The sequence below is a fragment of the Entelurus aequoreus genome, linkage group LG20, assembly GCF_033978785.1.
Source record: "Entelurus aequoreus isolate RoL-2023_Sb linkage group LG20, RoL_Eaeq_v1.1, whole genome shotgun sequence".
In the NCBI taxonomy this organism is placed as follows: Eukaryota; Metazoa; Chordata; class Actinopteri; order Syngnathiformes; family Syngnathidae; genus Entelurus; species Entelurus aequoreus.
The window spans coordinates 25,631,708-25,646,476 of record NC_084750.1 but is presented as its reverse complement, the minus strand read 5'-3'; the positions used below and the strand labels follow the sequence as shown (position 1 = coordinate 25,646,476).

Sequence of the window (14,769 nt, the reverse complement as noted above, 5' to 3'; positions counted from 1 at the left end):
GCTCCAAATGATAATATAAATACATTTAACAAAGTCAAATACAAGTAAGGCAACAAGAGAAGTATCCCACACTTCTCTTTTGTAAAGTAAATTTGTAGAGCCGATATGGGCATCTACATCAACCATATGATTTGCCTGAGAAGCTGGACAGGACAAAAAATATAAAAAATAAAAAATAAAAAGTTGTGTTTACAAAAAAAAATGGCCGCGGTCGGAAGTTGTGACGTATTTCCGGTGGTTGTTACCGCCAGAGCCAAAAGGCTATACGCGGAACTGCGAGTCACTCGCTGGCGCTCAGAGGGAAGTTAAGTACGACAAAGTTGTTGTTCGACACGAACTAACGTGAGCGGTGAGTCCACTCTTTGTTCACGCGAGTTTGTAATGTTGTTAAGCATTTTACAGCCGACAATAACTTTCTTTCCGCTGAAGTTGTAAAAATTCTACACATTTTGGCTTTTTGTTTACGTCTTCACTTATAAGTACTTCACTTCACTTATATGTACGCAGTTTGTCCAAAGGAAATGACGCTGCGAAATGCAAGGACGATTAATCAACAATATTTCCTTTGAAGAAATTAATTTTGAGTTTCGAATTGAATTTACGCCATAAAGCACGCAAGTACTCACTGTGTGTGACGTTATTAAGTAGTTAACAGATCATTTACTTGACACTTTCGCTTTCTCTTTTCTTCTTAGTTTTCATTGAGCTGTGAAAGTAGACCTTTATGTTATCCGCTTAAATCGAATGCACAATAGTACTGTTATTGATTGTAGTAATAGTCCACTAACATGAAGCGTCAGGAAGTTGATGTTGTTGTCACCGTGTCCCTCAGATTCAACATGGCCTCCGATCAGGTTTACTCGCCCACCACGGCGCCAAACCCAGGCTCGTCTTGTCTGCTCATCCCCTCACAACATTTGAGCACAAAACGCTTCATCCTCAAAGTCTTGCAAGTGGTGAGTGAGCGAGCGCCCTGTGCACAGTACTAATCCTAGTACTACTCGCACTAATACTAGTATTGATTGGTTGATTGAAACTTTTATTAGTAGATTGCACAGTTCAGTACATATTCCGTACAATTGACCACTAAATGGTAACACACGAATAAGTTTTTCAACTTGTTTAAGTCGGGGTCCACGTAAATCAATTCATGGTACAAATATATACTATCATCATAATACAGTCATCACACAAGTTAATTATCAGAGTATATACATTGAATTATTCACATTTTTTACAATCCGGGGGGTGGGATGAGGAGGGTTTGGTTGATATCAGCACTTCAGTCATCAACAATTGCATCATCAAAGAAATGGGCATTGAAACAGTGTAGGTCTGACTTTGTAGGATATGTACAGCGAGCAGAGAACATAGTGAGTTCAGATAGCATAAGAACAAGTATATACATTAGAAATACATTTGGTTATTTACAATCCGTGGAGGGGGGAGGGTGTTAGTCAAGGGTTGAAGTTGCCTGGAGGTGGTGTTTTAGTGCGGTTTTGAAGGAGGATAGAGATGCACTTTCTTTTACATCTGTTGGGAGTGCATTCCATATTGATGTGGCATAGAAGGAGAATGAGTTAAGACCTTTGTTAGATCGGAATCTGGGTTTAACGTGGTTTGTGGAACTCCCCCTGGTGTTGTGGTTATGGCAGTCTTTTACGTTATGGAAGTAGTTTGACATGTACTTTGGTATCAGGGAGGTGTAGCAGATTTTATAGTCTACCTGTGCACATTACTACACGTAGTACAGTGGAACCTCGATTCACAAACTGTGTAACAAACAAACATAACACAGGGGCTGATGAATCAACTACCTCTTTGTTGACAAGCCAAAACAACGACGACAAGCTCAACTGTACAAAAGTCCCTTAGGTGTTTTCACAAACGATCAGAAATCACAAAAATCCTTAACTATAACAACCATATTACACAATCTAGTCACAATCTTTGTTCAATGAATGTTCTGAAATTTGTCGTCCCCAAAGTAAGAACTGAACTGGGCAAGAAAGCATTTAGGTTTTCAGCACCGAAGACTTGGAATAACCTACAATCGAATATTAAACTTCAAACCCTTGTTACATTGAATGAGTTTAAAGCTTCTGTGAAAGGATTGCAGTCTACCTTGTCTGTATGCACATGTGTTATGTGAGCAAGTTTTAATGTTGTAAATGTGATGTTTTTTGTGTTGTTTACTGTTTTTTTAATGTAACTTTGCTGCTGCCCTCTCTTGGAAAAGAGATCTTTGATCTCAATGGGATATTACCTGGTTAAATAAAGGCTAAATAAAAATTTAAAATTAAAACAAATATTGCTACAATGAATGTTGTACTGACTTAGGAGACTGGAGACAAACGTCCATTTATAAATTACAGACCTTTTTCTTTACTCACACAATTTTCTAAAATGGGGTTAGTGCATGTGCCTCACAATACGAAGGTCCTGAGTAGTCGTGAGTTCAATCCCGGGCTCGGGATCTTTCTGTGTGGAGTTTGCATGTTCTCCCCGTGACTGCTTGGGTTCCTTACGGGTACTCGGGCTTCCTCCCACCTCCAAAGACATGCACCTGGGGATAGGTTGATTGGCAACACTAAATTGTCCCTAGTGTGTGAATGTGAGTGTGAATGTTGTCTGTCTATCTGTGTTGGCCCTGTGATGAGGTGGCGACTTGTCCAGGGTGTACCATGGCTTCCGCCCGAATGCAGCTGAGCTAGGCTCCAGCACCCCCCACGGCCCCAAAAGGGACAAGCGGTAGAAAATGGATGGATGGCATTGAAAAGTTATTCAACAAAAAATTGGACGTTTTCAATAAACAAAATAGAACACTTGCGGAGAACCAATACGGATACAAAGCTAACATTTCATCATCAATGGAAAAGAAACAGGAAGTCACCAATGCAATAGATGGTAAACCATGTGCAGCTGCAGTCTTGCAAGTGGTGAGTGAGCGAGCGCCCTGTGCACAGTACTACACATAGTACTACTCGTACTAATACTACCTGCGCACATTACTACATACCAGAGGTGGGACCAAGTAATTGCTTTGCAAGTCACAAGTAAGTCTCAAGTCTTTGCCCTCAAGTCTCGAGTCAAGTCCCGAGTCAAGACAGGCAAGTCCCGAGTCAAGTCCAAAGTCAAGACTGGAAAGTCTCAAGTCAAGTCACAAGTCCTGCATTTTGAGTTTCGAGTCCTTTCAAGTCCTTTTAACCACAGACTAATATTTTTACACAGATTGTGTATGCTTTTAAACCGCTGTATTTATTTATTAAAACAAGTGCATTTGAAATAGCAGGGGAAAAAAAGTACTGACATAGCAATTCATAATAGCACTATTAACCAGTCATTTTAATAGTTTAAACAATTTTAAACATTTAACTCATTCCTTTACAGAATAAACACATTTGCAAAAACAAGTGCAACTGTACTTATTTGTACACAAGTGTTAACATTGTATTTCCATGGCATATTGCATTGTAACTAGTTCCACAGCAGTTTCTATTCTGTTCTTACCTTATCTCATTGATCTCATCTCATACTGTATGTGTATTTATGTGTGCGTACACATGAAAAACATAACAAATACATGAACATAACAATGAACAGAGTTGTACTTTTTAGATGTCAGGGCCCTATGCAATATCTACACATATTCTTAATATAGTATACATTTTAACTGACCTTTATTTGACTATGTTTGTCTTTTTGTAGGTGGCTAAAATATGCGGTGCTGCTGACCGCCGTCTAACGTTATGTTACTGTGTGTGATACATTGATTAACGTAACGTTATGTATAGGTACCTCATGCAACCCTGCTTAAAAAAATCACTTGACAAAAAGTATGAATAAGGTAGCAAACTGCAGTGGACGCAACATATTGCCGTGTTTGCAATGACGTTATAACCATAGACATCTTATAAGTAGATGCGGTATTGGTTGCTGTCACGCGAGCAATTTGCATCTGGAAGTGGTGATGAGGAGCCGGCGAGCAGCCTAAACTGACAGTTGACAGGTAGAAAACAAAGATGCCGGGCTGGTGTTCAGCGTTTTCCTGCTCAAATGAGCGGACTGTTGAAAATACGAATCGGGGGATTACTTTTCACAAGTAAGATTTAACATTAATGTACTATTGGTTGTATTTTATGAAAATAACATTACCACAGAGTTGAGAAGGAGCAAAGATCTTCAATATTTGTATGTGAAAATCACAAAGAAATCTTCTGGGGGAGGATGACGCCCCTACAGGGGTTTGGTTTACAAACTTTCAGCCCCACCTAAAACAAAATTCACCAGCCGCCACTGATTTTTTAGGCAAAATATAAGACAATACTTTCTTAACAGTATAATTGTAACCAGGAATAAGTCTTCAAGTAACAATATTCAAATATTAACATTGTTGGGTAAGACAGCATTTGATTTTATTCTGAATGCAGTGAAACAGATTGGTGGTTTTAGCTGATATAAAGACTTTCAGGTGTTTATATATGTTTAAGTATTTGGCAGATGCTTTTATCCAAAGCGACATAAATAAAAAATACATATAAAACAAACACTGTAAACATGATCATTTAAGGGAAGAATGTAATACAAAATATCAATACAAAGTGTCAAGACAGAATAAACTCTCTGCTGCTGCAGCAACAGAGATACAGTCTATAGATATATAGATATCTAATGTATTCATACATTGTTTATGTAGGATATACGCATGTATATATAACGTAATCATATTGTTTCTTCAACTTAAAAATAGCTGACCGTTTTTTTCCCCCTTCTCTGGGCTTATATTCCCAGTTTTGATCTCGGACGTCTGGTCACTTATAGCATATAAGAATATTATATTACTGTTAAGCAAACTATGAATAATAAAACATGTGTCCGTTATCATAACTACACGTATGACAAAAAAGCGCGTGAAAATGACTGGTATTCAGTGAGGTAAAATGAATTAAATGCGCTGACAGTTCATTGCTCCTGCCAAATGAATTGCACTGAGTGGAGCGGATCACCACTCCAAGATGGCGGCCCCGCGTCTCGTCTGCGCCAGTAGGCAGTAGCGCTCGATGCTGCGTCTACTTATAAGATGTGTATGGTTATAACGTTAGCAGTGAGTTTACAGCCTCACTGATTTAACTACACAGCAAATAAAAGTCATGTTACTTAGCCAATAAACGTTAGCTTACATTCAAAACTTACCCTTCTTTGTGCAACTTCAAATGTCGAACGAAGTTGGAAGTTGTTGCGTCTCCGTCTGTAATATTCGAACTGCGTGATTTGCATACGGCAATTCGTTTTTTGTTGACCAAGTCGTAGTTTTTATACCCGAACGAAACCAACTTTGGTATAAATCTTTCTCACTGGCGCGTTGTTTGACAACTCTTGTTCATTGGTTGTCCTGCAATTTGATTGGCTGAATGCTGTGTGATGAAAACAATGTAGATCTAATTTGATTGGCTGTTGTACTGAGAGCACACACGCTGACACGCAGCACACACGCTGATAGACAGACACGTACAAAATGAAAGCTACGGAGCGCTCCCAAATAACTTTTTAAGCTTTAGGTTTTGGGGAAAGTAGCAAGTCATGTCAAGTCAAAAGGCTCAAGTCCAAGTGAAGTCACAAGTCATTGATGTTAAAGTCTAAGTCGAGTTGCAAGTCTCTTTACATTTTGTCAAGTCGAGTCTAAAGTCATCAAATTCATGACTCGAGTCTGACTCGAGTCCAAGTCATGTGACTCGAGTCCACACCTCTGCTACATACACATAGCACAGTGGAACCTCGATTCACAAACTGTGTATGAAACAAACAAAGGGGGTGATGAATCAACTACCTCTTTATTGACAAGCCAAAACGACGACGACAAGCTCTGTCGTCAACTGTACAAAAGTCCCTTTGGTGTTTTCACAAACGATCAGAAATCACAAAAATCCTTAACTATATCAACCATATTGCTACAATGAAAGTTGTACTGACTTTGAAGACTGGAGACAAACGTCAATTTATAAATTACAGACCTGTTTCTTTGCTCACACAATTTTCTAAAATCAATGAAAAGTTATTCAACAAAAAATTGGACGTTTTCATAAACAAAATAGAACACTTGCGGAGAACCAATACGGATACAAAGCTAACATTTCATCATCAATGGCATTACTGAAAATAACAGGAAGTCACCAATGCAATGGATGGTAAACCATGTGCAGCTGCAGTATTTATGGATCTGACTAAAGCGTTAGGCACAATTACTCATAATATCTTTGTTGATGAATTAGAACGGTGTGGCATCAGAGGATGGGTCTGGGAAAGAAGCTACTTAACCAACAGGAAGCAATATGTGAAGCTAGGTGAACACACATCTACAGAGCTAAATATATCTTGTGACGTACTACACTGGAACCAAAATTGCTCAATCTTTATATAAACGACATTTGCAAAAGTTACAGAGGACCTAAAGTTAGTATTATTTGCGGATGATGTGACTGTGCTTTGTTCAGGAGAGAACACACAGAAGATAATACAAATAATAAATGAAAGAGATGGTAGACTATCTTTGAATGTCAGTAAAACTAAAATAATGCTATTCGGTAACAGTAGAAGAGAAAGTAAAACACAACTACAAACAGACGGAGTAGACATTGAAAGGGTGAAATAAAAAAAAACATTTTTGGGCGTAATGATTGATGATGAAATGAACTGGAAATCTCATATAAAAATATGCCACATAAGGTGGCAAGAAATATTTCTATAATGAATAAAGCAAAATATGTTCTGGTCCAATAATCATTCCATATTCTCTACTGCTTGCTAGTGTTACCATATCTGAGTTATTGTGCAGAAATATGGGCAAATAACTACAAAAGTACACTTCATTCACTAATTGTGTTACAAAAAAGTCAGCTAGACTAATACATAGTGTTGGATATAGAGAACATTTGAACCAGTCATTTATTGAAACCAAAATATTGAAAGTCAATAATTTGGTGCATTTGCAAACAGCTAAAAGTATGTACAAAGCAAACCAACCTGCTACCCAAGAATGTACAACAATTATTCTCAATAACCTTAGAGAAAAATCTAATTTAAAACATTTGCATGCAAGTACAACACTTATAACCTTTAGCATATCAGTATGTGGAATTACATTATAGAATGGATTAAGCAAATAAATTAAACAATTTACGAATATGAAATAGTTAAGGAGGCAATTCAGATTACAAGTGTTAACAAAGTACTAAGAATAAAAATTATGATAAATATATTTTAACTTTTTCATCTCATTAGAATCACAACTCTTAAATATTTATGAAGAGGACTGTTGCATTTAGAATTCTAAAACGCAATTAAATTAGTTGTTCAGACAGTAGTGTGTTTATATACTGTAAGTTTAAAATGGGGTATGGCGTTTCTTAGAGGGGAAAGACATTAATCTCTCTTGTTTTCATGGTAGCATTTAAGCTAGCGAGCTGGCGCCAGTCAGTCTGTGAATGTATCAAAATGCAGTGCTATCATTTTAATTTAAAAAAACGGTAATACAGACCGTCGGGAGTTTTACAGCAATTATCAACAATACCATTGATCTACGGTACTAATAATAGTACTGCTAGTACATGTGCAATGTGTTGTTACAAAAACTACTACATTTTGATGAGACATGCATTTATTCCAAGAAATAATACTACATTCCTACTGAAACTGCATATATTACAACAAAATGTAGTACTGGTAGGCCTGAATATATACCTGAAGTGCATACATTACTGTAGTATTAATGTTTGTAGTTTTACTACACGAATGAGTCACACTAATCATTATGTATGAATTGTGTTCCTAATCATTTGGTCATCCATCTCCTGGAAACAAGGCAATGTTTTCAGTATAGAGTGTAATATTATAATATTGATAATCATAATGTTAATACGTACATGTAATATATTATCAGTTATTGCCATGTGGAAGGATTACGTGGCATTGCAAAACCTTGCTTTACTGTACTATGAATAATACATAAATTATATTTGTCCTAATAATCTTCATTATTCAGTCGCTCCAGGATTTCGCTGGCTTTTTTTTGTGATTGTTGTGGCCTAAAATGCCTAAATTTGCAGCAGATTTTTCAGAAAGTTGCAAAAGAAGTTCTAATTAATTTTTCTATAAAATGTAATCGTGTCATTTTATAAATTTGTAATTGTTTATTTTTTTAATTTAATCAAAAATTGCAAACTAATATCGTATTGATGTTTTACTTGTTTTGTACCACATACACTTAAAGGTAGACAATAGGCGGAAGTCAGAGCTCATTGTCAAATTACTTTACTGTTTTGAATTAATCATAACTAATTGTTGTATTCTACGCTGCTGCTCACTGCTCCCCTCACCTCCCAGGGGGTGAATAAGGGTTATGGGTGAAATGCAGAGAATAATTTCGCCACACCTAGTGTGTGTGACAATCATTGGTACTTGAACTTTAACACCAAAATTCATCAATTTATTATTTTTCTTCTGTAGCGTTTTTCGTCCACCTCTAACTCCCCAAACTGTTCATTCGATTTACAACAAACGTTAGTTCAACAAATGTTCCCCAATATTACCCGTTTTACAGTATATCATCATTTTCATGGTTTTTTTTGCCCTTTTTTTCTTTTGACTATTCCTCCCACATTTTCAACTAATTTAAACCATTGCTCCATTAAAACATTTGCCTTCATTAGGACAGTTAAAAAAATTAAACTAGGGATGTCCGATAATGGCTTTTTGCCGATATTCCGATATTGTCCAACTCTTTAATTACCGATACCGATATCAACCGATATATACAGTCGTGGAATTAACACATTATTTTGCCTAATTTGGACAACCAGGTTTGGTGAAGATAAGGTCCTTTTTAAAAAATAAGATAAATAAATTAAAAAACATTTCTTGAATAAAAAAGAAAGTAAAACACTATAAAAACAGTTACATAGAAACTAGTAATTAATGAAAATGACTAAAAATAACTGTTAAAGGTTAGTACTATTAGTGGACCAGCAGCACGCACAATCATGTGTGCTTACGGACTGTATCCCTTGCAGACTGTATTGATATATATTGATATATAATGTAGGAACCACAATATTAATAACAGAAAGAAACAACCCTTTTTGTGTGAATTAGTGTAAATGGGGGATGGAGGTTTTTTGGGTTGGTGCACTAATTGTAAGTGTATATTGTGTTTTTTATGTTGATTTAATAAAAATAAATAAAATAAAAACAATACCGATAATAGAAAAACCGTTACTGATAATTTCCGATATCACATTTTAAAGCATTTATCGACCGATAAAAGGACATCTCTAAATTTAACCCTAAAAAATTATTATGATTGCCATTTATTCCGCCTAAAAATAACCTTGACTGCAAGTCCATATTCCACACAATCAAAACATTAATTTGTTGTAGTAAAAAAACATTTATTCAGTCTGAAATTAACAAAACAGCAATACTTTCACTGAATCGCTCTCTTTAACTATCAGAGTTGGCTGAGAGGATAACACACATGCCTTCTATCCCACTAATGTGGGTTCAAACCCCTGACATTTTTTTTACATCTATGAGTCATATAGATAAATACATTTAATTGTAAAGAGAAAATATTGATTTATACCCAGAATTAGTCAAAAAGCGGCAAACAGTTTGGAAAGCCTGGCTGTTTAGTACAGTGGTTAGCATGATGGACTTTCAAGCAGGAGGACCTGGTTCCAATCCCCAAAAAGCATGGACTGACCCAGGAAGGTTAATTTAATGAGTTCATTCTGGGATGCATACTTCCTTGTCTCATAATTTAACTATTATAACGTACATTTTTCATTTCTAAATTCATAGTACGTTGCTGTAGTTTCTTATCTTCAACATTCAATTTTTTCCAACAATAACAGTATTTTTACATTCCAACTATTTCCTTGTACATTCCACTCGCATTTAAACAAGCATTCTTCAGTATTTAAACCATTCCTGTTGCACATTAAAACATAATACTACAATACTCTACATTCCTTCTGCATTTCAGTTCAGCTCCGGCATTCACACACAAATTTGATTGGTGAAAATGAGGCCGATTAGCCAAAATGGGCTGGGGGACCAAGTTGCCAGGTTGCAGATTATACACACGGATTGGTTGAATTTGTGTAAAATGGCGAGGATTGGCAGGATGTTTCCTCCAATCGTTCACTGGGAAGCACGATTAGAATTCCAAGTCTCATGACTGACGTTGTTACCATAGTGATCGCATCCACCTGATTAGCAGTGCCTTGCATGTGGTCGTGATACTTTTTTGCGGCGCCGTCTTCATTCGGAACACCTGACAGAAGAGTGAAGTGAATTATATTTATATAGCGCTTTTTCTCTAGTGACTCAAAGCGCTTTACATAGTGAAACCCAATATCTAAGTTACATTTAAACCAGTGTGGGTGGCACTGGGAGCAGGTGGGTTAAGTGTCTTGCCAAAGGACACAACGGAAGTGACAGTGAAGCGGGGATCGAACCTGGAACCCTCAAGTTGCTGGCGCGGCCACTCTACCAGAGCGTGGCTTCTGCGGCTCGACTCGCCCTTCCTCCCTCCTTCCACCGCACAGGAAGTGTCCAGAGGGAAGTGAAAGTGCTGCAGGGGCAGAGCGCTGAGGTCAGCGCATCTCCTGGGCGGCTGACCTCCGATGTCGCAAGATTTAGCAAAAAGGCGGGAAGGCCTCCTCCTGGACTTATTGTGTTTGCGTCTTCCTTGCAGCGACATGCCGATGTGGCCGCCATTTTTGCAGCTGCTCTAACCTTTTTGTGTGCTCCATTAGCTGATGTCGCTGGTGGCCTTCATCCTGGAAGAGCTGGTCTACACCTGCGTCCAATGCACGCCGCTGGAGTTCTTTGAGTTTGTCAGCTTCGCCGCCTTCCTCTTCACCTTGGCGCTCGTCATCGTCCTGTCCACCAAGCTACACACAAAGCTGATACCATCCTGGGTGTCCAAAATGGTAATTTCTGCAAAAAAAGGAACCGGGTGATACCGGCTTGCATGTAAAATCTCAGATACAAGCAGTCCTGCAGCGTGTTTACTTGTGCGAAGCTCGACGGCCAGTATTTTCCGGGCTATAAAGCGCACCGGTGTTTAAGCCGCACCCACCGCATTTTAGAAGAACAAATATTTTCACATATATAAGTCGCAGATATAAACAATGTGAACTCAGTTATTTACCCAGAAAGATTCTGTAAAGGTTTATTTACATACCATAATTATTTCCTGTAACACAGCAGTAAATCGGCTGATCAAACAAAACCGAAGTCATTGTCACGGACCCAGGAGCTCAGGCCTGGGCAATTTTTTTGACTCGGGGGGCCACATTTAGAGAAAAAAATGTGTCTGGGGGTCGGTATATCTATTTTTAGGAACACTAATACAAAACCTCACAATAATGTCTGATTGAATGCTAAAAACGTTATGACGGACCGCCTTAAAAAACATAATGGAATTTTACATTTTTCTATGAAGGATAAAACACTGAATATTGACAAAATATGAATGTCACACTCCCTTTCGATCGACATATTTTACAATCAAGTGAAACGCAACAAAAATGCAACAAACTGTGAAATATGAACGCGAAGGGTACAAAATAAACCCACCTAAAATCTGATACAGTATATCTGATACATCACTAAGCTTTAGAACTTTGTTGTGAAAATCTCCTTCCGCGTCTGTGGAAACGCTTCCCGCCCACACTGCTTCGTGCCTCGTCTGAGCTGCTGTGACGTAGATGACCATAGTAACTAATTAGATGACCATAGTAACTAATTAGATGACCATAGTAACTGGTATATCATCCCAAAGCACAGATTCCAACCATTGAAATACTTTGTATAATTCAAGACTGACTGTCATTAGAAAACATCACTGTACATCACAATGGCAGCTACACTTTCCATCTTAAAGATCTCAAAAAATTATTTGGGAATGTCCGGCGGGCCAGATTGAAAAGCTCAACGGGCCGCATGTGGCCCCCGGGCCTTAATTTGCCCAGGTCTGCACTAGCTGCAGAAGCTGGCTCTCCAATCAGCTAAACCGACTCAATAACTCCACTGTGACGTTTTGGTTAATTTACCAAACTGAAAAAATACAAAAAGAATGCCATTTTAAGTTAATAACACTAACACAGACACTAGTAAACGTGTTAGCATATTTGCTAATGCTAACGACGCTAACTTGATTACATTGCGATAGCACGTACAAATATGCATTAAAATACATCTACAGACATCACACATGGGACTCTTAGTAAGTATGAACTGTTTTAGTTATATTGTTAAATTTGCAAACGTTGCTTGGAGCGATGAAGGAAGAATCCTTTCAAGCAGAAACGCTATGGACGGTTTTACTTCCTGTTCAAGGCATGAACCAGGAAGTACATTTTCGACCTGCAGTCAGCGAACTCGTCCAAAAGATGGCCCCGTGGCACAGACAATTACACACCCATTCAGTGTCTCCTGTCAGTGTAATATGGAAAACTATTTGTTGTATACAAAACATTATGGCCGTTGGCGAAGAAAAATACATAATATAGCCGCGCCGTTTTATAAACCGCAGGGCTCAAAACATTGGAATAAAGTAGCGGCTTCAGTTCCGAAAATATGGTAAATGTCCTCCATGGAGCACATTATTTCTTCTATTTTAGTCAAGTCATGAACAAAATAAATAATAATAATAGATTTTATTTGTAAAAAGCACTTTACATTGAGTAAACAACCTCAAAATGCTACAGTGTATTAAAATAAAAAGTTAATAAAAAAATAAAATTAAAACTACAACAGCCAAATAGCTAAAACTAGTATGCATATATCTAAAAAAAAAAGAAAAAAAAAAGGCTTTTTTCAAAAGAAGGGTTTTTAAGCCTTTTTTAAAAGCATCCACAGTCTGTGGTGCCCTCAGGTGGTCAGGGAGAGCGTTCCACAGCATGGGAGCGGCGGAGCATAAAGCCCGGTCTCCCATTGTTCGTAGCTTTGTCCTCGGAGGTTGGAGGAGGTTAGCCTGTCAAAAGATAAACATGCTAGGCTATAGGCTACTAGGAGCTAGCAGATACACAACAGCTAAGCACACAGTAGCACACAAGCAAGCTAGACATACGTAGTGTCCTTAATTGTACAATATTGCAGTGTAAAACAGCACATTAGTCAATATAAACAAGTATCAAATTACTAAAGTTGCATTACATACACGTACCAAGTCTCCAAGGCAGAAGCGGTTTAGAAGGCATCCACGATAGTCCACATCCAATAACAAACGTGTCCGCATCACTCAACTTACTATGTCATGAGCTTAATAAATTGTTGCCCAAAAAAAACTAAACTAAAACAAAACTATGATTTGTGCTGATAATTGTATCGGGTTAAGATCTCTTTCGGAGTGTACTCAAGCTTCCAATGGTGGTTTCGTATCGGAAGTGATCATTTGGTATCGGGACACTATTATTAAAAGCAACAAAGTTGCACTGTGATGATGTTCTTCTGCTTTTGTGTCGAGGACTTTGTGTACACGAGCGCCATGGCCCTCCTCTTCCTCCTGGCCTCCATCGTGTTTGCAGCCCTGAACGGCGGCACGGCTTTGGAGAAGAGCGCTGCGGTGAGACCACGCTACCGAGCTTATTCCCTCCCGACACACCTCTGTCCTCGCCGCCCCCGCCGTTTTCATTGCCCAGGTTTCGGACCTTCAACGACAGCTTCTCGTTCTCCCGTCCAGGTGTTCGGCTTCCTCGCAACGGCGGTGTTCCTGTTCGACGTGGTGATATTCTGGAGAACCTGCGGGCATCCCTTCTGCAAAGGCGAGAAGGCGGCGCCAAGCAACAGCAACCTGTCGGCGGCGGAGCCTCCCACAGAGACAGAGAAGCTGAACACGGGCGCCAAAGCGGTGCCATAACTGTTTACTTTCCTTGCGTGTGCGTCTGAAGGACAGGCATGTTGCACGATAGTCCACTAGACGGCGCTCTCGCACCCTTTTTCTAAATCTTTGTACTACTGAGGCCTTGTGGCCGGCTGAGTGCACCACTCAGGAATCAATCAGACAGTAAGGATGTTCTGGTAGACCAGCACTTGCAGTAAATATTCAGCTTTCAGGGTTATCGTTGGAAGAGTTTAGACGGTACGAGTTTTGTCTTTTCATGCTTTTTTGTCAGCTTTCTCACACACACGACGTCCTCGCCAACTACACGTGAAGACAAAATGTGGTAAAGAAATGCACAATATCAATAAAGATTGTTGATGAAATCCAAAAATTGGATGTTTCCCATATTCAATAAAGTGTTTCTTGCAGCAGCTTTGATTTAAACACAAACAAACTTGGAAGTCTTATGTCACAGTTTGTGTCAAAATGCTCTGACTTGTTTTTCTTCAAGGTATGGTATTCGTTTTTAAGAATATTTTGCCCCTTAGTGCAGTGTTTTTCAACCACTGTGCCGTGGCACACTAGTGTACCGTGAGATATTGGCTGGTGCGCCGTGGGAGAATATGTAATTTCACCTATTTAGGTTAAAAATATTTTTTGCAAACCAGTAATAATAATCTGCAAATTTGCCGTTGTTGAGTGTCGGTGCTGTCTAGAGCTCGGCAGAGTAACCATGTTGTACTCTTCCATATCAGTATGTGGCAGCAGGTAGCTAATTGCTTTGTAGATGTCAGGAACATGGTTTGACGTGATCACAATATGCAGACGACAGCGTGCAGGTAAAAAGGTATCTATTGCTTAAACCAAAAATAAAAGGCGAG

At 38.6% G+C, this 14,769-nt stretch overlaps 1 protein-coding gene across 1 annotated transcript; it reads left to right on the top strand.

Annotated features, from left to right (window-relative positions):
- The first annotated feature begins 213 nt into the window (after positions 1-213).
- On the top strand, positions 214-14,288 carry cmtm6 (CKLF-like MARVEL transmembrane domain containing 6). Its single transcript, XM_062029752.1, has 5 exons — positions 214-349; positions 833-956; positions 10,815-10,991; positions 13,532-13,630; positions 13,748-14,288. The coding sequence occupies exons 2-5, from the start codon at positions 840-842 to the stop codon at positions 13,922-13,924; spliced, it is 570 nt and encodes a 189-aa protein (XP_061885736.1). The 5' UTR covers positions 214-349; positions 833-839; the 3' UTR covers positions 13,925-14,288.
- Positions 14,289-14,769: the final 481 nt, after the last annotated feature.

Bases quoted from the DNA above. Each gene is read 5' to 3' on its own strand.
- cmtm6 (XM_062029752.1), top strand. From the start codon at position 840: ATGGCCTCCGATCAGGTTTACTCGCCCACCACGGCGCCAAACCCAGGC. The intron at 957-10,814 runs GTGAGTGAGCGA...GTGCTCCATTAG, and splicing joins TCCTCAAAGTCTTGCAAGTG to CTGATGTCGCTGGTGGCCTT. The intron at 10,992-13,531 runs GTAATTTCTGCA...TTTTGTGTCGAG, and splicing joins CATCCTGGGTGTCCAAAATG to GACTTTGTGTACACGAGCGC.